Source organism: Phyllobates terribilis, unplaced genomic scaffold (genome assembly GCF_046119375.1).
Source record: "Phyllobates terribilis strain yellow unplaced genomic scaffold, ASM4611937v1 Scaffold_8__6_contigs__length_399053987, whole genome shotgun sequence".
NCBI classification, from domain to species: Eukaryota; Metazoa; Chordata; class Amphibia; order Anura; family Dendrobatidae; genus Phyllobates; species Phyllobates terribilis.
In genome coordinates, this window is record NW_027362768.1 from 313,364,142 (window position 1) to 313,388,832 (window position 24,691).

Sequence of the window (24,691 nt, forward strand, 5' to 3'; positions counted from 1 at the left end):
TGGGGGAGCTCCAATGTTTGGGCACACAGGGACTCTCCAAATGCAACATGGTATCCGCTAACAAATTGTCGGCTCAAATTGTTAGCGGACACCATGTTGCGTTTGGAGAGCCCCTGTGTGCCCAAACATTGGAGCTCCCCCACAAGTGACCCCATTTTGCAAACTAGACCCCCCCAAGGCACCTATCTAGATGCATAGTGAGCACTTGGAACCCCCAGGTGCTTCACAAACTGATTCATAAAAATGAAAAAGTGAAGAAAAAAAAAACACTTTTTCATTTTTATGAATCAATTTGTGAAGCACCTGGGGGTTCCAAGTGCTCACTATGCATCTAGATAGGTGCCTTGGGGGGTCTAGTTTCCAAAATGGGGTCACTTGTAGGGGAGCTCCAATGTTTGGGCACACAGGGACTCTCCAAATGCAACATGGTGTCCGCTAACAAATTGAATGGAAAATCGGCTCAAATTGTTAGCGGACACCATGTTGCGTTTGGAGAGCCCCTGTGTGCCCAAACATTGGAGCTCCCCCATAAGTGACCCCATTTTGGAAACTAGACCCCCCAAGGCACTTATCTAGATGCATAGTGAGCACTTGGAACCCCCAGGTGCTTCACAAATTGATTGGGGTTCCAAGTGCTCACTATGCATCTAGATAGGTTCCTTGGGTGGTCTAGTTTCCAAAATGGGGTCACTTGTGGGGGAGCTCCAACGCTAAGGCACGCAGGGGCTCTCCAAACGCAACATGGTGTCCGCTAACAATTTGAGCCGATTTTCCATTCAATTTGTTAGCGGACACCATGTCGCGTTTGGAGAGCCCCTGATGTGCCTAAACAGTGGAGCTCCCCCACAAGTGACCCCATTTTGGAAACTATACCCCTCAAGGATTTTATTAAGGTGTATAGTGAACATTTTGAACCCAGAGGTACGACACAGAATTTGATAACATTAGGTCATCATATTGAATAAGTTGTCATTAGTCTTGAGCGCAAGTGCTCGCTACTTGAGTTTGCATCAGGTACTCAGGTATGCACCATGTACTGGGTGTGCTCGAGTGACATGCTCGAGTCCCCGCCCGGATGTTTCACGGTTATTAGACACCCAAAAAAAAACATGCGGGGATCGCTCGTGCATGGCAGGCAATCCCCGCAAAGTTTTTTGGGCCGTGAAGCATATGGGGCGGAGACTCGAGCATGTCACTCAAATACCCATGATACTCAATGCATACCAGAACACCCGATGCAAACTCAAGTAGTGAGCACTTGCGCTCAACACTAGTCGCCATATTGTCATCATTTTTTCTTACTTTTGAAAAAAATCACAACCCCATTACAACCCTAACCCCAACCCCAGCCCTAACCCTAGCACAACCCTAACCCTAGCACAAGCCTAACCCTTGCACAACCCTAACCTGAGAGTTTATTTTTTACGCCGTTCCTCGTGCGGTATAAGTGATTAGACGACCTTATTCTTCGGGTCGGTGAGACTACAGCGATACCAGAATCATATGGGGTTTTTATGACTGACAGCTGTCACACACTAAAAGACGCATTTTTTGTAAAATCTTGTTTTTGCATCGCCATATTTTGAGAGCTATAATTTTTTCCACATTTTGGCAGACAGTCATTTGACGGCTTGTTGTTTGCGGGATGAGTTGACGGTGTTATTGGTGCCATTTTCAGGCACGTGACATTTTTTGATCGCTTTCTATTCCGATTTTTGGGAGGCAGAATAATCAAAAACCAACAATTCAGGAATTGTTTTTTTTGTTTTTTTTTTATTCTGTTCCGCGTGTGGTAAAATTGATAAGGTAGCTTTATTCTTCGGGTCAGTACGTTTACAGCGGTACCACATTTATATCGTATTTCTATGTTTTGCACTTTTACATAATAAAAGCAATTTTATAGGAAAAATTATTTTTTATCATAGCTTTATTCTGAGAGCTATAACTTTTTTATTTTTCGGCTGATGGAGCTGTATGGCAGCTTGTTTTTTGCGGGACGAGATGACGTTTTCAGCGGTACCATTTTTATTTATATTTGTCTTTTTGATCGCGTGTTATTCCATTTTTTGTTTGGCAGTAAGGTGATAAAGCATTGTTTTTTGGTTCGTTTTTTTTTTTTTTTTTTTACCGTGCTCACTGAAGGGGTTAACTAGTGGGACAGTTTTATAGGTCAGGTTGTTCCGGACGCAGCGATACCAAATATGTGTACTTTTATTGTTTTTTTTTGTTTTTTTTATAATAATATTTATTGATGGGTACATTATATTTTTATTTTTGGTGGATTGTTTTTTTTATTTTTTTTTTATATTTTTACAATTTTTTTTTATTTTTTTTTTTCACTTTCTGATAGTTTTTATACTTTATTACTTTGTCCCACTGTGGGACTTTCACTTCCTGCTGTCTGGTGACCCGGATGTTGTCATGACGACATCAGGTAGTCATGGCAACATCCTGGAAGCCACGGCAGACAGCGCTGGAAGCCGGAAGAGGAGGTGAGTATCTGCGATCACCTCTCCAATGCTGCGATCGACTTCGATCGCAGCATCGCGGGGGTTAATGTGCTGGGAGCGGTGCGTGACCACTCCCTGCACATAGTACCGGGTGTCAGCTGTGACAATCAGCTGACACCCGGCGGCCATCGCGCCCGCACAGCCTGTGTGCGCGCGCGATCGCCATGACGTACTAATACGGGTCTGGCTCTTAAGTCCCAGGGCACAGACGCGTATTAGTATGTCTAATGTTGTTAAGGGGTTAATATATAATTCCACATGTGTTAATTCATAGTTTTGATGCCTTCAGTGTGAATGTACAATTTTCATAGTCATAAAAATCTTTAAATGAGGTGTGTCCAAACTTTTGGTCTGTACTGTGTGTGTGTATATATATATATATATATATATATATATATATATATATATATATATATATATATATATATATATATATATATATATATACACACACATACGTACATACATATAACAGAACAACACAGAACAAACAGAGAAAAAAGGGCAAATTGGACATAATTTCACACAAAACCTCCAAAATGACCCGAAGAAAATTGTTGGCACCTTTCCACAGATTTGGGTAAACAACTTTGTTTCAAGCATGTGATGCTCATTCAAACTCACCTGTGGCAAGTAACAGGTGTTGGCAATAGTAAATCACACCTGAAACCAGATAAAAAAGAGGAGAATTTAACGCAATCTTTGCATTGTGTGTCTGTGTGCGCGCAACACTAGGCATGGAGAACAGAAAGAGGAGAAGAGAACTTTCTGAAGACTTGAGAACCAAAATTGTTGAAAAATATCAACAATCTCAAGGTTACAAGTCCATCTCCAGAGATCTTGATATTCCTTTGACGGTGTGCAACATAATCAAGAAGTTTACAACCCATGGTACTGTAGCTAATCTCCCTGGATGTGGACAACAGAGAAAATTTGATGAAAAGGTTGCCATGAATGATAGTCTGGATGGTGAATAAGCAGCTACGATCAAGTTCCAAAGAAATTCAAGCTGTCCTGCAGTCTCAGTGTGCGTCAGTATAATGGTGAACTATCTGCCGACATTTGAATGAAATGAAACACTATGGTAGGAGACCCAGGAAGACCCCACTGCTGACACAGAAACATAAAAAAGCTAGACTGCAGTTTGCCAATATGTACACAAGTAAGCTAAAATCCTTCTGGAAAAGCGTCTTGTGGACAGATGAGATAAAGATAGAGTTTTTTGGTAAAGCACATCATTCTACTGTTTACCGACAATGGAATGAGGCCTACAAAGGAAAGAACACAGTACCTACAGTCAAATATGGTGGAGGTTCAAATAGATGTTTTGAGGTTGTTTTGCTGCCTCTGGTACTGGGTGCCTTGACTGTGTGCAAGACATCATGAAATATGAAGATTACCAAAGGATTTTGGGTCGCAATGTAGTGTCCAGTGTCAGAAAGGTGGCTTTGCATTCTAGGTCATGGGTCTTCTAGCAGGACAATGACCCCAAATATTCTTCAAGAAGCACCCGGAAATGGAATCAAAGCGCTTTTGAGTGCTGGAGTGGCCAGCAATGAGTCTGAATCTAAATCCCATTGAACACCTGTGGATAAATCTTAAAATTGCTGTTGGGAGAAGGCGCCTTCAAATAGGAGAGACCTGGAGCAGTTTGCATAAGAAGAGTGGTCCAAAATTCCAGTTGAGAAGTGTAAGAAACTTGTTGATGGTTGTCAGAAGTGATTGATTGCAGTTATTTATTCTAAAGGGTGTGCAACCAAATATTAAATTGAGGGTGCCAACAATTTTATCAGGCCCATTTTGGGGGTTTTGTGTGAAATTATGTCATATTTGCCTTTTTTTGTCAGTTTTTTTGTGTTGTTCCAATACACACAAAATAAATAAACTAATTGTGAGTAGGATTTATTAAACTATCTTGACTCTATTTTGGTTATTCTACGTGCATCTCTTTGCTTTTCAAAATGGAGACTGACTTTATATGTTTAGATTGAGAGCCTCAGGTATTCCTTTGTCTAACGGACTTAGAGATAACACATAGGAAAGTGAAAATAAGAAGTTGAACCACACCTAAACCATTAAGGCACCTAGACCCTTAAAAGTGGGTGTAGACAGTATTAAGTTTAGCCAATGAGATGTATATATGCTTATGCCAGCACATATAAAAAAAATAAGCTGAGCCAATCATATTGCTACAATGTATGTCCAGTAAATACTTATATAAAGTGACCAATGATGTAATAAATAGAGTTCTGTTCTGATACTAAGCGTGTCAGCATGGCTCTCTCCTTGTACGTACTTGGATTTTACAATTTAATTTGGAACAGTCACAAAGTCTCAGAACATCCCACATTACGTGGTGACGACAAAAAATGGCGCCCAAACAGGGACCCGCTAATCTGTAGGACCGCTGATTCAACCATTTTGCCACCCCCAGACAGACAGAAAACTCAGGACAGATGCAGCAAAAGGTAAGAAGCTTTATTCTTACTCTACCTGAACCTGTCACTTTGTCCTGGTTTCATAGTAAGTGGGTCCATTATTGTTAGACAAAGTACCCTGAGGAGTCCTTGTGTACTGTGTTGAATTCTTGTGTTGTATGTTGTGTGGGAAGTGTGGATTTGGCATTTCACTGGTCATCTGTCAGTGGGGTTGGATTGTAACTATTAGTTGATTGTACCTGGTAGAGCCAACATTGGTGATTGCCGGCAGCAGCCTACTGTATTGCAAACCTATATGGTTTCGACCCCTGAACGTAGGGGCTGATGGTTTCCGTCTGATTCTATATAGTCAGGAAAGGAGACAGAGAAAGAAACCTTAGTGAAAAGTTAGAGTCCCCCGCTGGTTTATATCTAGTCGTGAATTCCCTTTGGAAAAGACAGAAGATGGGTAATCTGTCCACTAAGGAACAGACTGATCAAGATAGGGCTGCTGTCGAGGTGGTGAAGGAAGAGGAAGGAAAGAAATTTGTTCAGAAAATGCATAGGTTTTGTTCAGCATCTGGTTGTCCACCGGGTGGGAGACTTAATTAGGGTTTTTGGATAAGTGTATTTAAGGAGAAGAGAAGATGTTTAAATGATGCTGGCTTGTTAGACCAGGCGCATATGGTGGATAACCCATAAATGTGTAACTAAAGGCGAGTTGAAGGAAGAAAAACATGGTGAAAAGTTTTTGCATGTAAAAGTATGTAACAAAGATGGCAATGATCTACCTGCTGCTCCCAGTTTGACTCTACCCCCTTACATTGTCCCTGAAGGATGGACATCCTGTGTATGCAAGAACCAAAACCCAGATTGGGTGGGAGACCTGCTGTGTATTTGGTGACCACTGTCTACACATAGAAACCAATGAATCTCTTACTCCTAAGCCAGGGTTGTACCCATTGTTCCACAATTCATTTGCATATGACTCGCCCCCTGGGCCGTGGGGCACTCGGATCCGGGCAGTAGGGGAACGATGGGAGTAGTAGTGGCAACCCGGTTCCGTGGCTCAGGGTGGTCAGGCCAGTGGTAGTCCGCTATGCGTTGATGATTATGTCCGACTACGCCACCCGTGGATTGCGGTTATTAGGAACCGCCGCTGCATGCAAACAGCTGGGGCGGATGATGTATGCAGCTGGGATGGTGTGACTCCCCACGGGAAGAGTGCGGCCCCAGGGCAGTATAATGGATGGTGGGAGTGATGGTGGTGAGAGTCCCAGTACCGGTAGTGCTGGAGGCGCGAAGTAGCACACAGACAACAGGTTGCAGTCCAGGGACTTTACTAAAACAGGTAAACTGACCCATAAACAGTCCCGGCTAGGAGGGGACCTGGATGTCTGAGAGCAATGGGGAAATTGGCCCTGGTCAGGGTGAGGGTGTAGGCCTACCGTGCTTTCTGTGCTCCTTCTGGCTATCTCCTCCTTATAGGGTAACAGCCCACGTTTCCGAGCTTTCCGTGTACTCTCGCCTGTATGGCCTGCGACGTGGGTTCCTTTCTGCTCCCGGCCTGGTACAGCTTTACTGGTCCCTTCTGTTGTGGCAGAGCCTCCAGGTTTCTTAGGCCAAGGAACATACAGTCCCCTGCGGACTGGTTATCTGCTGTGGGATGTGGAATCCTCCCAGCCTCAGACACCAAAGTCAGGTAAATTAAGTCCTTTATCTGTTAAGACAGGCTCACTTCGCCTCTTGTCTCTGGCTTGTGGCTCTCCTCCTGCCACACTTCCTCTTAGGTGCAATACAACTTTCTGTCCCTGCTCTGCTCCGGGACAAGTCTCAGTACTGAGACAGGTCATCCAGTTCTCTCTAACCCTGCCCCCAGCACCAGCTTTTATAGGGGCAGCCTGCTCCCCCTACTGGCCTGAGACAGGAGGTACTGCATGCTAATGTTCCCCTGACTAGAGAACCTCCCCCTTGCTCTCAGACACAGCTTTATTACATTTTGTGGCATCCAGGCCAGGGTGACACACATACTATAAGCCCCCAGAGCCCGATCAAGGCAGTGTAGCCCCCCGGCCAGTGTCCAAAGTGCTAGACCCCCACAAGTCTCGGCTATACCCCCATTGTACATCATGCCTGCACTGGATGGGAACAATGCCCCTTCAGGTCCTGCCCTGTTTGTGACAGTCATGTGCATTATTAAAATCGACATTAAAAGTTTGTACAGTTAGACAATAGGATTTTGGAGGGAAAATCCAGGGAAAATGAGAGATGTCTTAAATCTCCACCCCCTGCTCATTTGGAAGAGGCTACATAGAACTCATTCTTGCTTTCCCCCTAACAAGGAATTTTTATTACCGCCATAAAACGTCAGCAAGCATACTGGTATACCCTGGATTTTCCCTCCAATCCTATTGTCTAACTGTACAAACTTTTAATGTCGATTTTAATAATGCACATGACTGTCACCAACACAGGGACCACATTTTTGAGATGTTCACCTTTTTCCAATTGTGATGGTGTGGTTTTCGTGGCTGGGAGACCACCAGGAACCTGGGAAATGGGTTCGGAGCTTCTGAGCGTCATAGAGATATATTTGATATCCATCTTCATGAATATTGGTGACGGCAAACATGATGTCTCCATCTTGGATGTGGGACACCCCCATACCAAGATATGAAATCTGAAGGATTTTTATGTCTTATGCAGCTGGGTGGGTTCACAAAACCGAGCCCCAGTGTGAGGTAAACAAAATGGGTGTCTCTTAGTGTTTTGGCCCCTTACTAAAAACCAGAACGGCCATTTTACTTCATTCTTACCCAGGACATCAGACGCATGCACTCCTCGCTGCGTGAAAGAATCACATTTAATTTCCAGGGAGCCGCCCCCCCCCCACAGAATCTGAGACCATCACCTCGTGGTGCAGGTTTTGCTATTACTTATCCCTTTTATTTTAATAACTGTTTTATGCATATATGTAAATTGTCTGTTTTATAATATCTTGTATATCTTTTGTAAACACTGCCCACTTTCGGGAGTAAATCATTATTATTTACCAGCTTCGTTCTTCTTGTTCTATGTTGAGCAAACACGTTCCTCACCCGCTAATTCACGTTACCTAACGGGTACCCGATCCACCTGTTAAGCGATCGGTGGTGGCAGTATACCAGTATTTATGTGATATTGTGGTTTGAGGGTGGCTGGACGGAGGTATATATACGTTCCTGGAAGGAACTGGTGGTATATATACGTCCTGTCACATCACGTGCCACAATAGTCGATATAAATTAGAGCAGCTGCGCCCGTGCTTATCCTCGGTCAATACCGTGCTTGACCAGCAGGATAAGGGGGCGCCAGAGGGCTGCAAAGTCTGACCAAGTGTTTCGACCCCTGAACGTAGGGGCTGATGGTTTCCTTCTGATTCTATATAGTCAGGAAAGGAGACAGAGAAAGAAACCTTAGCGAAAAGTTAGAGTCCCCCGCTGGTTTATATCTCTAGTCGTGAATTCCCTTTGGAAAAGACAGAAGTTGGGTAATCTGTCCACTAAGGAACAGACTGATCAAGATAGGGCTGCTGTCGAGGTGGTGAAGGAAGAGGAAGGAAAGAAATTTGTTCAGAAAATGCATAGGTTTTGTTCAGCATCTGGTTGTCCACCGGGTGGGAGACTTAATTAGGGTTTTTGGATAAGTGTATTTAAGGAGAAGAGAAGATGTTTAAATGATGCTGGCTTGTTAGACCAGGCGCATATGGTGGATAACCCATAAATGTGTAACTAAAGGCGAGTTGAAGGAAGAAAAACATGGTGAAAAGTTTTTGCATGTAAAAGTATGTAACAAAGATGGCAATGATCTACCTGCTGCTCCCAGTTTGACTCTACCCCCTTACATTGTCCCTGAAGGATGGATATCCTGTGTATGCAAGAACCAGAACCCAGATTGGGTGGGAGACCTGCTGTGTATGTGGTGACCACTGTCTACACATAGAAACCAATGAATCTCTTACTCCTAAGCCAGGGTTGTACCCATTGTCCCACAATTCATTTGCATACTATAAGCCTACAGAGCCCGATCAAGGCAGTGTAGCCCCCCCCGGCCAGTGTCCAAAGTGCTAGACCCCCACAAGTCTCGGCTATACCCCCAATGTACATCATGCCTGCACTGGATGGGAACAATGCCCCTTCAGGTCCTGCCCTGCCTTCCAGCTCCTCCCGACACAACCCAAACAAATGCAGCAGTTATATGTCAGTCTTTTGTTGCCATCCCCAACTTACTAGGACAATTACGCAGTCAAGGTGGCTAGCTCACCTCAACCCCTGCTGCTTGCCCGCAGCACTCGCCCAGATTGCTACCACCAGACCTCACACGCCAGTCTAGGGCAACAGATATTGAAGAGCCCCAGGAGGGATTGTGGCATCCCTGGAATCCAAGTGAAATGCTGGTCATGATGAGTGAACGGTAGACCCCAAAATGTTTCCCATGCCATTTGTTAGAGAGGTAGAGAAAATTACAAAGGCCTTCTCCTGTTGCTGGCAGGATTTAGAGGACCTGTTGTCAGCAAAGGCAGGGGATACCTTTAACCCTTTGTGGCAGGAGCAATAGGGGTCCCACCTGCGGATGATACTTCACTAGACTCAGGGAAGCAGTATTTGAGCAAACTCACCCAGTGGGGGCAGGCCAGGTTAGTCTCCCTGTCAGTCACCCTTCATGATATTCAACAGGATGCTACAGAGTCAGTAGAAAAATATTATATCCGACTCTGGCAGAGATGGTAGGACTTAGGATGAGAACACATCCGAAGTCCACACATGTTTACTGTCCTGTGCCTTTGTTGAAGGTTTAAAGCCTGTGATTAAAGAGCCACTTATAGTGTCCCGAACGGAGTACTGGACCATGTCTCCGGCCATGATATTCCAAGTAGCCAAGGGTGTGGAAGCAACCATGCCCTGAATAACAAGGCACGAACCTTATCCCGAGCCCCTCTTATGGATGACCAGACCCAGCAAGGGGACCAGACCAGGCAAGGACGAAGAAATTTCACATTATAATTGTGAAAATCCTGGACATACGAAGAGAAATTGCAGGCTCCCTCCTAGACCCAGAGGTGAGCATAACCCCCCTCCTCTGCCTTCTCCAGCGGGAGAGTCCGGTTCCCACTAGGAAAATGGCAAACCAGAGTCAGTACCTGTGCGTGTAAGGTCCCTCAGTAATTTTGGTCCGCACCCATTGTCCCCATTTCAGTTGCAGGCGATGATCCTTTGCCTTTTCACATTGACACTGGTGCAGTAAAATCAGTAGTGAGCAGGAAAGTTTTAGATGCTACAGTCTCTGCCTCTTTATGCAGTTTCTTCCTTGTGTTGGGTTGGAAGGAAAAACCATACACACCACTGAAAACCCCATTACAGTTTCCTATCAACCAAATCAGTCGACCCTCAGCAGACTCCTAGTCAGTGACATCGCCTCTGTCAATCTCCTTGGTGCTGACCTGCTGCAGAAGATATGTGCCAACATACAGTATCAGAAGGATGATACTGTGCGCCTCTCCGGTACCCTAAACAATGAGGTTTGCCTACTGTCTGCCTGCAACTATAACCCTTGGTCCATGTTTGTCACAGTATGCTCCAAAGAAGAGACCGCCCAGTTTCTGTCTGCTCTACCATAATATCTCTGCTCTAATGGGCCTGCTGATGTAGGCCACCTTTCTGTCCCCCAGCTAGATTTGACCTAAAGCCTGAAGCCCCTTTGCCAAGAAAGCCACAGTACCCATTGAGTATGGCACAAGCAGATGCAATATCCAAGACAGTGAAGGAGTTCTTAGAAAAAGAGGTTATTGTCAAAATTACATCACCATGTAGTACCCCACTGTTCCCAGTCAAGGGAAAGGTTGAGAATGGTTAGCCTGCATAGTACTGCATGGTCCATGACTTGCGGGCTGTTAATAAGGCCACTGTCCTCGATACGGCCATTGTGCCATATCCTATTGGTACAGATCCCTCACACGGCCACTCATTTTACGATCATTGACATGGCCAATTCTTTTTTCTCAGTGCCACTCCACCCCGATTCTTGGTATGTGTTTGCCTTCATACACCAGAGAAAACAGTATGCCTGAGAGGTACTCACCCAAAGTGCCCAAAATTTGCCCAGCCAATACACGACCGTCATGTCTTCAATCCTAGAGGACTGGCACATACAATCCAACCAGGCAGTCCTTCTCAAGTATGTCGATGAGTCACAGTCTTTACTGGGGTAGCAAAGGAGTATCGAAAACGCTGTCTCTCCTACAGTTCCTTGCAGACAGTGGCTGCAAAGCTTCTAAAAGGAAACCCCAGTTTTGCTGTACAACAGTCACGTTTTTAGGCCACATTATTTCTGCAGGGGTGAAGCAACTCACTACAGGCAGAAAGGCAGCTATTGAGATGCTCATCCTCTCCTTCCAATCTTGCAGCCCTGAGAACTTTCCTTGGCCTTGTCTCAATGCCGCACATGAGTTCAAAATGCCTTGGCCCTTATGCAGCCTCTGTATGATTGCTTATCTACCCAGCCTTTTCAACTGATGTATGAAGCCTTAGAAAACTTCTATACCCTGACACTGACCATCGCATCCACTCCGGCCTTAGACCTCCTAGACTACTCAAAACCTTTAAGGTTGTACTGTCATGAACAAGTCTCAGGAAACGGCAGGTTTCAGTTATGTTACCAATGTCCCACTATCTAACCCTGACCATGAGCTCTTACTGAATGGATAATGCTATTGTTTCCCTCTATGAAACCATAAAATCAGAACTGTGCCCCGACGCATGTCCGCCCAGGAAGCTGAACTCCGTGCCATTGAAGAAGCTTGCAGACATGCAAAAGACCAAACTGCCACCATTTATACAGACAGCCGCTATGCCTTTGGCATAGCTTATGACTATGGACCTATATGGAAAGCTCGCTCTTTCCTCACAGAGGCAGACAAGCCTATCAAGAATTATAAATCCATCCAACGCCTGATGGAGGCCCTACTTTTATTACAAAAAGTTGCCATAGTGAAAGTCAAAGGCCATGCAAAGGATGACTCAACCACTGGTAAAGGCAACCACCTGGCCGACCAGACTTCAAAATCTGCAGCTTACCAACCAAGAGACAACCCTGCTAGAGTGGCAACTGCACAGGTGGCCTCCACCTGTGACCTATGACCTTCTCCAGAAGTTACAGCAACAGGCTGGTGTTGAAGAATTCACCAGATGGCAAGAGAAGGGAGCTGTGCAGTCACCAGAAGGATTGTGACACATGGCGGACAAAGTTGGTCTTGCTCGAGTTCTGTATCCCATGATGGCTCAAGCTACCCAAGACCAATACCCATCTAAGACTGCCATGACAGACCTCGTCCACTGCCATTTGTATGCTCCTGGTTTCAGTGTCACTGCAGCCAAACACGGTCAAGCCTGTCTGACCTGTGTGCTCAACAAGAGATGCACCACCAAGATGCCTATGAGACAAACACCAAGGCCCGCGCCCATTCCAGCATCTTCAGATAGATTACTTTCAACTTCTCAAGGTGCAAACCTACGAGTATGTACTTGTGTGTGTCGACCTCTTCTCAGGATAGCCAGAAGCGTACCCAGTGTGTAAAGCCACTGCCAAGGCTACAGCGAAAAAACTATATCTCAGAAGTCATTTGCAGATACGGGATGCCTGAGACCATAGAGAGTGACCGAGTCAGACACTTTACCGGAGAATTGATGCAGGAAAAAATGTCCGCCCTGGGAGTGGAACAAACCTTTCATACCGCCCGCAAAATAGCAGTAGAGAGATTGAATGGAACCCTGAAACTGAAAATCCAGAAAGACATGGCTGAAACGGGTAGCCCATGAACAGAAAGCATGCGCCTTGCACTCTTCTCAATCAGGTATATGTCCAACAAAAAGACAGGCCTCAGCCCATATGAGGTGTTATTTGGGTCAGCCCCTAGGCTAGGTTTGCTCTTTCCGTAGCAGCTCCTGCTGCAACATGACAGGCTGTCTTATGTTATTGCACTCACAAAACGCTTGTCTTACATATACTCTCGAGTTTACTCTTGTCTTCCAGATCCAGATTCTGTGGAAGGGAGCCACCGCCTGCAGCCTGGGTGGTGGTCAAAAGACACATCAGAAGAGCCCTTGAGCCCTGATATGATGGTCCTTTCAAAGTTCTGCTGACTAATGAGACGACTGTAAAGCTCGAGGGAAAGCTCAACTGGATCTATACCTCACACGGCAAGAAGACAGCGGAGCCCAGGAAAGCCACCAAATGAGTTGGAAGCACACCCTGTGCCTTAACCTTTTTGCCTTGATAAAGGGGCGCTCATCAAGGGCTATGTCCCAAGAGACATTGATTTCTCTCCAGGATAAATGCGCTCCCAATAATCGATAATACCGGTAAATATAGGCACCTAGCTACCAGGAACGTGCAGCAGACCAGCAGTGAAGGAAAACCCACTATTGTGATCCTTAAGGATTGATATGCAAGACTGCAAGATCCATAAATAGGTGAGTACAATATTGATTTGTATGCACCCATCTTAGCGAAGCAGCTACATTTAGATCTGAGCGCTCTGTTTCTTTCTCCTCCTTTTTCTACAGTGGACATATGTCCCAAGAGAGAAGGAAATGGGGAGCTAGTTACCACTTTCCGGTTTAATACCTCAGACTCTGTAGTCAGTTATAAATCTGACCTGTGTAACATGGTCTCCTGCCCTAGGGTTGAGTGGCAGAGTGAGGAAACCTATACTCACCCAAAAGTATATATGCGTCACCACCAACACTGGCTATGGGTCTGATTGTGAGTCCTGGAGTTCGGTGGGGTGGAAGACTGGGCCTACAAACCTTCCATAGCCCGAGATAAGACAGACAGCAAGGGTAGGAGCCTCCTTACTAGAATGATTGTTACCCGTCTTACTTTTAAGTCTGGCAACGGTCTTCCCCTAGACTTGACGATAGAGAACCCCTCTGTTACGGACGCTGGAATATATGTGATGGGCATAAATATCCCGGGGGACACTGAACGATTAGGACACATTTATCTTAAGGATATCAGGGACCGACCTATTCTAAAAAAAAAAAAACCTGAGACCCTGCAGTTGGAATCGGTGTCCATTTTGGTGGTGACAGAATAAAATGGTAAAATGGACAGACTCCGAAAATATATAATAAATTGGGTACAGTAGTTAAATGCAGTATGTGCTGTCAATTTTTTCATAAGAATTTGTGAAAGTTATGAAATGTCCTATAAATGTCTGTTCTATTACTGATCTAAGGATCTAGGCTTTTAGTAGAGATGAATCTGTGCTGCACTTTATGCACATGCTTAGTAGTGAGGCAGGGCTCTGGAGTCAGAGTCGGAGTCGTGGAAATTGAGGAGTCGGAGGTTTGGCTTTCCGACTCCACAACCCTGATTCCTAGTGTCCCTAACCTATGAGGATAAACTAATCTGTGGAAACGGAATACTCTGAGGCCAATTATTGGTTAGAATTGGTAAAATACTCTGTATAGTCTGCACCCTAGACCTCATCTAGGCACGGTGCCCTTCCCTATAAGCAATCAGACAAACCCCATTTCTTTCGCCTGCTTAATTCAGCAATTTTCTGCTAGAGGGAGAAAATACTTCAGAGTTGTATCTGCTCTGGTAGTTGTATCCCCCCATAAACCCTAAACATGTAATGGCCAATGGGGTTAGCCCTTATCCCGGGAATTACACACATTTCCAGAGTTTAACGGGTAACCTTTGACTTGAAGCATCTAGGTTCCTCATACTGCAGTTCCACCAACAATAACTTGGTACAAGGCCATGCCCTCCTGAATTATACAGTAGCTAGGGCTGACTTTGTGATGGATGTGTGGAAATGGTGACTTTTATCCAGTACTGCCAGCGGGATGGGAAGCAGGGCTGTGGAGTCGGTATGAAATGGACAGACTCCAACTCCTAAAATCTATAATAAATTGGGTACAGTAGTTCAATGCAGTTTGTGGGGAATATTTTTTTCATAAGAATTTGGGAAAGTTATGAAATGTCCTATAAATGTCTGTCCTATTCCTGATCTAAGGGTCTAGACTTTTAGCTGAGATGAATCTGTGCTACAGTAAATTTATCACTTACAGATGAGCCATGTATGAGGGAGTCGGAGTTGTGGAATCGGAGTTGTGGAGACGGTGTCATGGAAATTGAGGAGTCGGAGGTTTGGCTTAACGACTCCACAGCCCTGATTGGAGGGCACATGTGCTATTGTTAAATTCCTGATACCATTCCCGATTATGACTCCAAATACAGACAAGCTCCTTGAATACGCAACGAAAAACCAGAGACACAAGCGTGAAACCAGCATTCTTACTTCTTTCGACCCTCACGTGTACATTGACGCTATTGGTATGCCAATAGGAGTACCAGACGAGTTCAAAGCCAGACGAGTTCAAAGCCAGAGATCAAGTAGCAGCGGGATTGTTACAGTGAATAAAAACGTGGTTATCTACTATAACCAATAGAGATTTGTTAATTTTAGTAAGGATGCATTCTGGGGGATAGCTGAACAATTGGGTGCCACCTCGACCATGACCTTTCAGAATAGACTCGCCCTTGACAGGATTCTGGCAGAGAGGGGAGGGGTCTGTAAGCTGGTTGTGTTATCATCCTGTACCCTTTAACACTGCTTCGGATGGTAGCATAAGTAAAGCCCTGAGAGGAATTGATGCCCTGTCCAATGAATTAGCTGAAAACTCCGGTATTAGTAACCACCTCAGTAAGTGGTTAGAAAACACGTTTGGTAAATGAGGATACCTTCTTAGTAACAGAGTGTACTTTGGTGATCATTCTGGTGGCCATTGCGGTACTTGGTTGCTGCCTCGTACCCTGTGTCCGGGGCATTGTTTCAAAATCTATAGACAAGGTTACAGAGCCAAGACCTGTTGCTGGACTGCACCCAGTAATAGTGAAAGATGGAGAGAACTATGACCAACTACTGGATGCTAACTTTTATCAGCACATGGATGTAGCACCCGTATAGTTTCCTTGCTTGTTGTGGCTTGTGTGTGATGGTGTGACAGACAGGCCGATCCAGAGAAGCGGTGAAGGAAGAATAGCTTTTTCTATTAGGGGAGGAGAACGTATCAGGGGGATCCTATAGACGAGCACTTTGGCTGGAATATCCACCCACTGCCACAAGAGAATTGAATTGTGAGATCAGGATTTATTTATCTATCTTGAATCCATTTTGGTTATTCTACGTGCATCTCCTTGCTTTGCAAAATGGAGACTGACTGTATATGTTTAGATTAAGAGTAGCATGCATTCCTTTGTCTAACGGGACATAGTAAAGTGAAAGTAAGTAGAACCACACCTAAACCCTTAAGGCACCTAGACCCTTAAAAGGTGGGTGTAGACAGTATTAACTTTATCCAATTAAATGTATATATGCTCAGGCCAGCACATATGAAAAGTAAGCTAATTATATTGCTACAATGTGTGTCAGTAAAAGCTTATATAAAAAGAGTGACCAATGATGTAATAAATAGATTTCTGTTCTGATACTAAGTGCGTCAGCGTGGTCATCTCCTTGTATGTACTTGGATTTTGCAATTTAATTTGAAACAGAGATATATATCTATACATATAGATATATATATCTATATCGATATCGATATAGATATATGTGCACAAGACAACAATGGCCCCGTTAAGTCCAGAAATAAAAACAAAGACACAAAGTTCCGTTCTTTTTTTTTTTTTTTCATTTTTATTGATACATGTGACTACCCTTACACAGGCAACTTGCTACACACAACCTTGTATTAATGTCATTAACACTTTTCATTCACTAGGCAGACCTTTATAAAAAAGAAGCGCCAATCTATGTGACGGCGAAACCGCTTCCACGTTCTGATCTGTGTAAAGGTTACTTGGCAAGAGTACGTGCATATGACATGTAACTGAAGAACACTTTTGCCACTAAAAATAATGCACAGTAACATAATACAGTACTTTATGAAATCATTTCAAATAAATACCCACAAAACAGATGAAATCATTTGCAGTAACAATATTTTTTAAAGATCAATACTGTAAAAGATGAGCCATATAAAAACCCAACATCTAGAATCCAAACTGTTTTTCCAGCAAACAGAAACCTTTTTCCCCCTCATAACACGTAATTAAAATTTTTCAAAAATTTTTTTTTTTTGTTTCTTTCTTTTCGTCAAGCTGCAAAAAAAATTTGCAAAAACGACGTCCGTTTCCAAGTACCAATTACAAAACAATTTCCTTAGGCCTCAACAAACAGCCGCTGAGCGGAGCTTGTTGATGCCGCTTGCAGATTCTGTTTCCTGAAAACCACAGCAATTAAATACAACATGCAAGAGCAGATATTAATGCGTTGTTTTCCCACATTTGCTAGCGATAGAATGATAAGGCTAAGTCCACCACCGTACACAGGTAACAGATAAGTCCTCGCGTTCCCCCCACCCTCAGAGATGGGCGGACCACCACCACAAATGTGTCAGTAATATATCTTGCCATAATAAAGAGGAAAAAAAATATTTTTTTTTCAAAGCTATTAGTTTTGGTTTGCAGACATTAATTATTCGTCTCAATCCCTGAATTAGCAAGGATCTGCACTGAAAAAGAATCACTGATCAACGGAATTTTTTACAATTTTTCATTTTCCGGAAATATAGACGTAGTATCTCCATTAAAAATATGCAAGATGATGTTTTGTCTTTTGCACTTATTGCTCCACATGGTTTCTTTAATTTTTCCAGAATTTTTTTATTCTTTCTTTTTTATTAATTCCCATCTAACATTTCTCAAAAAAGGCACTACTGGTATCCATAACAAAAGGCTTAGAAACACTCGGTATTTGACAAGTTTAGCATTGACGTTTCTAGATGTACCAGAATTTGGCACAATAATAAAGAAAAACTAAAAAAAAAAAAAAACAAAAAAAAAACCCACAACAAAAAAAATGAAACAATTCCAATTTGGAATTTAATTGGTAACAGTTGTAGAAAATTCGGTTCATCAGCAATTCTTGATTTCCTAAAAATCTGAGTTTTTAGGTAATACTACTTATTAGATGCATTTTTTTTTTTCAAGTGCCTATTACTGTTTTAACCAAAGAAAGTCAAGTTTTTTCCTTGTTACATTAAGCTATTCCTAAGAATAATAATATAGTATGAAAACCCCAGAATTTTCAGACCCTGGATTTTATTTTATTTTTTTTATGAACATGGCAGTTAAAAACCAGCAATTCAAAAAACACACACAAAAAAAATTAAACTGTCGTGGAAAAAAAAAAAAAGCCTTAAGAAGACAGAACATATAAATTTATACATATCCAACATCAAGTGTATTAACCCATAAAACAAAACAAAATCGGTATATTCCCTGCGACGTGCTGATACGTATATCAATACCCAGGGAAAAAAAAAAAAAAAGCCATGTCGAGGCGAATAATGCAGCCACTACATGTTTAGAACATTTCTACATAAAATATAATGAAACAAAAAAAAATATTAAAATATTAAAAAGTGCACAGGTTTAACAATCGGATGTAAAATAATAATAGAATAATAATAATAAAAAAAAAAAAAAAACCTTTACCCAACTTTACTGGAACATTGGATAGTTGAGCGTAGCGTTTTGTTCAGCACTTGTAAGTTTTCTTCCCCAGCAGCATATTATAGTAAAGCTTTTTTTGATTCTGAGATTATATTTCGATAAAACATAAAAGAAATGGGAAGGAACGCTTACTGTAAAACATATCGGATTAAAGGAGGGCGCAGTAGTTTCGCGTCTTAAATATGTTTTTTTTTTTGTGCCATTGGCTCTAATAAATCAAGAGCTAGTTGGATTGGAGGAGTTACGTGCATCGCAGTGCACTGGGATCGCAAGTTCTTCTCCGGGAACTATTCTACGACTGAAAAAATGGGAAAAAAAAATAATTAAAATTAGAAATTTAAAATGACAAGTAGGGAATTTACTGATAAGGAGATGTGCAGATTATGTTAGTTGGGAAAAAAAAATAAAACAAAGCAAGGCCAGGCAGTCATTAGTTTTCCAGGTATATAGAAATAAGCGGTTCGCTCTCTCGGCCACTTTCTTAAAAAGAGCGTTAGCGGGAAAGCGACTTATGCAAGTAGCAAGTTTCTTACAGGTGTTGAACAATATCTGCTAAAGTTCTGGAGTCATAAAAAAAATAAAAAGTGAAGCATTTTTGCACTGAACATGCAGGAAGATAATCAGTGAATGCATTATGTCTTCTACCCCCATGCAGAGAGATAAAAAATAATGTCTAAAGTGAATAATGCATTGGTGTTTATAGAGAAAAGCATCAATATTACAAGAACTAAAAAAATGATATCATTATATAAGAACATGGCAAATATAGGATGCCAACCTAAGAACTTCAGCGCATTCCAAATGTTTGGGAAAAAAAAAACATATGAAAAAGAGCAAATAACTAAAATATAATAAAAAAAAAACAAACAAACAAACAAAAATCTTTATCACTATGCTGAAGAAATAAGAAGTGAATCTGAGCAGATTTTTGTAAAGATGGGGGGCAGTGGATCAGTTTATTCGTGCTAAATATAAGTTGACCCCCAAAAGAAAAAAAATTATATAATATTATTATTATTATTCTAAAATAATATTAATATTAGACAAAAAAAATATTAGGATCAAAAGATTAAGAAAAGACAAAAACAAAAAAGTAAAAAGTGCTAAAAAAATTTGCCTAAATGATTACAAAGTAAAACCAAAAATGCAAAAAAAATAGCCTAACTGATAACAAAAAGACAAAAACAAAAGTTAAAAAAAATAGCCAAAATGATAACAAAAAGACAAAAACAAAAGAAAAACATATGAGTGATCTCGGTTGATGAAATAGTGAAGTATGTGACATTTCCCAATAGTTGTGCATTTCTTTAAGAAGATTTTCTATTGATCAGTTTCTTGCAAGGATACAGAAAAACATTAATTAACGAGGGATATACAAAATCTAAATATTTTATGAAAGAAAAACACAACCCTTTGCCATCATGCAAATTCTCAAAGCTTTTTACACTCCACCACTCGTAAAACCAGGCGATGATTCCTCGATTACCTGAGCCTACTTAGCGGCAGAGTGTCGCGACGCAGGAAGCAAAGTGCTGATGATCTATAAAGAATGGCAGTGATGTGAGAAGAAGCGGTGCCAGGGTCACAGCGTGTAGAAAAAACGAGTAAAAGGGATACAAGCAGGTTAGGGGACTTGTGTTAGGGATAAGGACACAACCCATTCCGACCTGAAGAAGCTAAAATATATGTAAAAAATTGCTAAGAAAATTCCAGAATGAACAGGGCTTTACAATAGTACAAAGTAGGCACTTTAAATAGATTTTTTTTTTCCCCCAAAATAAAACCATTGTGCCGTATTTCAACGTCCGATCAATTAAGACTCGATTATGTTCCTTTTTTTTTCTTTCTGGCACAATTTCCAGTTTTTTTTTTTTTTAACCATTTTATTATTTCCTTTACTTGAATTACAAAACTGCCATAATATAATTCAAGCGTCCTCGCTTTTCCAAAATGAGGCATGGATCCCTAGAGATCAGCATTTCTTTCATTGTAGAGCCCTGTTACGCTATGTGCTTGCATAAATAATGCGGATTTTCTTCTGACAGTGATCCCAGTAGTATTCTATGACAATATAGAATAAGAGGTGTTAATACTATTTACTTACAAAAAAAAAAAAAAAAAAAACTGCCACTAATTCTGGTGTAAATTGGTAAGATGTTTGCGCGCCGGAACGGGGACAACACGCCTCCTTTTCCAGCATGTGTGAAGATTTTGTTTTTTTGGTGTGTTCGTAGCATCAAGTATTCTAAAGTCCAAACTAATTTCTGTATACTGTTAGCTTGTTAATACTTGAGCAGATTTTCCCAACCACGTGGCACATAAGGACTAGAGGTCATTTTTTTTTCTCGATCTGTGCTCCTATTGACTTGGATTAAAATGAAAGATTAGCAAAGCATGCATTAGCTCATACTGCAAGAGATGCTCGTGAAAGGTGGCAGATGGTAAGACCCGGGCTAAACCTCCCTTATTCCTCGACACAACTTTTTACGGCTTACTCACTAAAATTGTGCATGATACCGACACATGCATTACAGCAGGCCAACGACCTAATGGACCAAGTACGGACCACCCCACCAGATAGACGACCTCTGAAGCTTTTAATCACTGCTATGAGATGGGCAAGAATTTCTGCCTCTTAATTAGCATTTCGATTTCCCATCCAAATTCTTCCTCATCTGCAATTATACATTTTTGGATGCGCCCCATGTGTCGTAACCACAAAGCGGCTGAAAATCACTTCCAGACTCGGAGAGACGGGCTGCGATATTTCCAAATTTAACCCATATATTGGTTGTTATATAAAAGGTAATTTTTCTTCATGCATTAACGATAGCTGCCCAACATCTAATACCAGCTTGCGAATATAATGCAAGACCGGACCAAAAACAGTGATTATGGCTTCAGTTTGCAATCCATTTCCCAAAAATAAAAACGAAAACCGCCAGACTGGTTAACTTCGGAAGTGCTGCTCCGTCTCCTTCCTGCATTAACTTGTCGCAAGCCCCCCCCCCCCATACAAGTGTTAGTTAGAATTAAGCTTAGCTTAATAAAACCATTTGCATACACAGTTTAACAACAGACCAGCGCAGGTTAAGTGGCTGAAATATTGTAGCAATTGGCGTTTCATGCGCAGACTATCCAAGCGGGAAAAACAAGGTTCTGCCTTCTCTAGTCACAGCAGATCTTATATTTCTCACTGCAAAACACCTGGTTGTTGAGGACAGAGCCCTCGGACCTGTCCGCGCAGGAGCGAACGTGACTTACACTGGGGTTACTAGTTTTATTTTTGGACGTGGATTTTGTGCGCACGCGCCGGGCCTGCTCGTTGTCAAGCTCCAGATGCTCCAGACGTTGAGTCAGTGCTAGCTTCTGCTGGATGGCCATGCGGAGCAGAGAGTTCAAGGTCTTCTTCTCGTCTTCTGCAGCCGCCAGCTGTCTCTGCATTTCGTCGAGCTGTGTGACATATTCATCGCATCTGGGGGGAGAATTAAAAATATATATTTAAAACACCAGCTATATTTTATGCCAAGAACAGGAGGCTGCTTGGAATGAGTATGGTACAGAGAACATTACTTTGGCGTTATCTATCAACCAACACCCTCTGAAGCCCTACAATGGCCATAGCCCAATGGGTATGGTTTGGCAACAGTGAGACTCTTGAAACTGTGTCACTCTAGTCCATGGGAGAACAAAATTGTACAACCCACGATGGGCACCTTCTCTACAGGCCTTGCCAAAAGTAATGAGCATAAGCTTAGGTGGTTCACATTAAAAAAATGCTCTACACTCAGCACTGCATCGTGGTTCCCATCTAAATGCCCGAAAAGCGGGTTTCGACAGAATCTCAATCAGAGCTGTCCAGTATAATGGCACACATGGATTCACTGTTTAGAACACTCTCCGGCAGTGTCCATCTTTTTAGGTGGACACAAAAGCGCAGTAAACTACACTACTTCACTTTTGTGTCCACCTAAGGAGAACCTCCACCGAAGCCATTCAGCACAGTCACTTTGGTCCACAGTGGCCAAACAGAGTCCAAAGCGACTCCATGTGTTGAATAGCTCCAATGGTGGTTCTGTCTGAACCCGTTTTTTTTTTTTTTTTAATTTGCTTGGAAACCTCTATGCTTCACACACAGGATAAATGTGAACTAGGCACTGCCAAAGTTTTAAGTTTATGCACACCGATTTCAGTCAAGCGTTGGTTAACTATATACAAGTTGATCAACCCTTGTTTAAGACCCATCACGCTGGCTAACAATACTGTATGGGAACAAAATGATTTTTTAACACGATCGTTCTGTTCCCATACAGTTTGCAGGTTGTCGGCAGCATATTGTCCCGTGTAAACTGGACTTTAATGGCATCTCTTAAATCTATCGGCTGATCGATGACAATCTACACCATCCAATGGTCATTGGCCAAATGGGCATTTGAATATCCTCATTTTGTGCTTTTTAAACACCCTCTTCCCTGGCAACAATCCCAAACTACTAGAAACAACCTTAAGCGCCCACTTTTGAGGAACGGTTTACAAAAAAGTCACACCACTTTTTTAACCAGTGGGATTGTCCCAGGAAATAGTAGATTGTTGAGTGACATGTAAGTAGGCTCTAAGGCTTTAAAAATTGCTGCAAAACCGTAGGAGAGATAATGAACTGTAATGCAATGACATGTAGACATATTTGTTATTCCGATTTCTGGGAAAGCGCTCCTTTCCATTTAGTTGTAAACTGGGTGACCTGAATCTGACATGGGTTCCCAGATGATCCCCCTCTATTTATACCTCCAATTTCAGAGCTGCATCTATATAATTACTCTGGAGCTTCCCCCGGGAGCCGCCTTCATGTATTAATAAATCCCTTTGTGCCTGAGCAGCCTCGGGAAGACTTTACTCTCTGCAGTACTAAATGGCTGCAGACTAATTGCTGCACTTACTTCAAGCAACAGAACTTTTCTCCCTTAAATATTCCATTATGTATGACTGGTCCATTCTGTAATATTACTCTCAGCCAGGCTTACAAATAATTCATGTATTTGGGGACCTTCTCTTGCTGGCTGATATATAGCAAAGACTCTATAATTTTTTATTAGGGTGGTGGGGAGGGGTGTAATTTTATATGCCAACTCTAAAAAGGTCTCATTTAAAGGGACTAGCCACAGTGATGAGTGAACTGTAAAATCCTCTCTTTTCATCCTTGGTAATGATTTCAAAATCAGTCACTTTGGTAGTGCCAAAAAGACCCACAATTGAAAACTGTTTTGTAATTTGGAAACATTAAAGGGTTTCTCCAACATCAAACTTTTTTATTTTAAGAAGCACTACTATTAAATAAAGTAGCACTATTTTGTCACCCTATTCCTTTATTTCACTTTTTCCTACTCCCTTCAGCGACCTGCCACCTTCTCCTACTAGCTTCAGTAGAGCCATGAGGAATGCTGGCTTCTGCGCCTGCATTGTTCCCCAAAATTAGGATCAGATTGTTTTGGCTTCTCCGCTCACCTGCCCCATCCATTGCTCTCTGTAGCTGTCCATCCACCTCTCATCTAGGTTTTACCAACCACTGTCTCCATCTTCGCCACCAGCATGTCACTGGGCATGCGGGACTAAAGCCCCCATGTACTTTAGATGGCTGCTGGTCAGCAGCCATCTTCCCAACTCTCATATCAGGAGCACTAGCTAAGCCGGCACTATCTCTTAGAGAACAAAAGAATCGGCAGTCCGAAATCGGACATGCCGGATCCTCATCGGTCACGGAAGAGTCTGGGGCCCCATCGGCTTGTTCAGAAGATGTTAGTCTAATGTGTATGGGGGCCTTAAATGACATTGCCACACGCTCAGTAAAAAGAAGTGTGGAGCTAGTGGATGGACAAGCAAAAGGTAGGGAACACTGAGTGGTAGAAAACCTGCACATGTTCAGTAGAGGAGCCAAGCAGACATCACTGTAAATGTTCTGTTTCAAGCAAGAAGAGGCGATGAAGGAGGAACAAGCGAGAGGAACTTACGGTAGCACCAAGCCCTGGAGCGGAAAGCACCAAGCCCTGGAGCGAAAGCACCAAGCCCTGGAGCGAAAGCACCAAGCCCTGGAGGAAACATTAATGATGATGCTCTGTTTGAGACTCCCCTATGTATGCCAATAGT

General features: G+C 42.5%; 1 protein-coding gene across 3 annotated transcripts in view; it reads right to left on the reverse strand.

Moving 5' to 3' along the window:
• Positions 1-16,922: 16,922 nt before the first annotated feature.
• Positions 16,923-24,691, reverse strand: part of BICD2 (BICD cargo adaptor 2) — a 122,085-nt gene continuing 114,316 nt past the window's right edge. The window contains exons 7-9 of one of the 3 annotated variants that reach the window (XM_073644556.1): positions 21,815-22,025; positions 20,037-20,090; positions 16,923-18,848 (exon numbers count right to left, since the gene is read on the reverse strand). In XM_073644556.1, coding sequence (XP_073500657.1) covers positions 20,043-20,090; positions 21,815-22,025 — 259 coding nt within the window. In that variant the 3' untranslated portion in view covers positions 16,923-18,848; positions 20,037-20,042. The other 2 variants (XM_073644557.1, XM_073644558.1) reach the window with 2 other exon arrangements.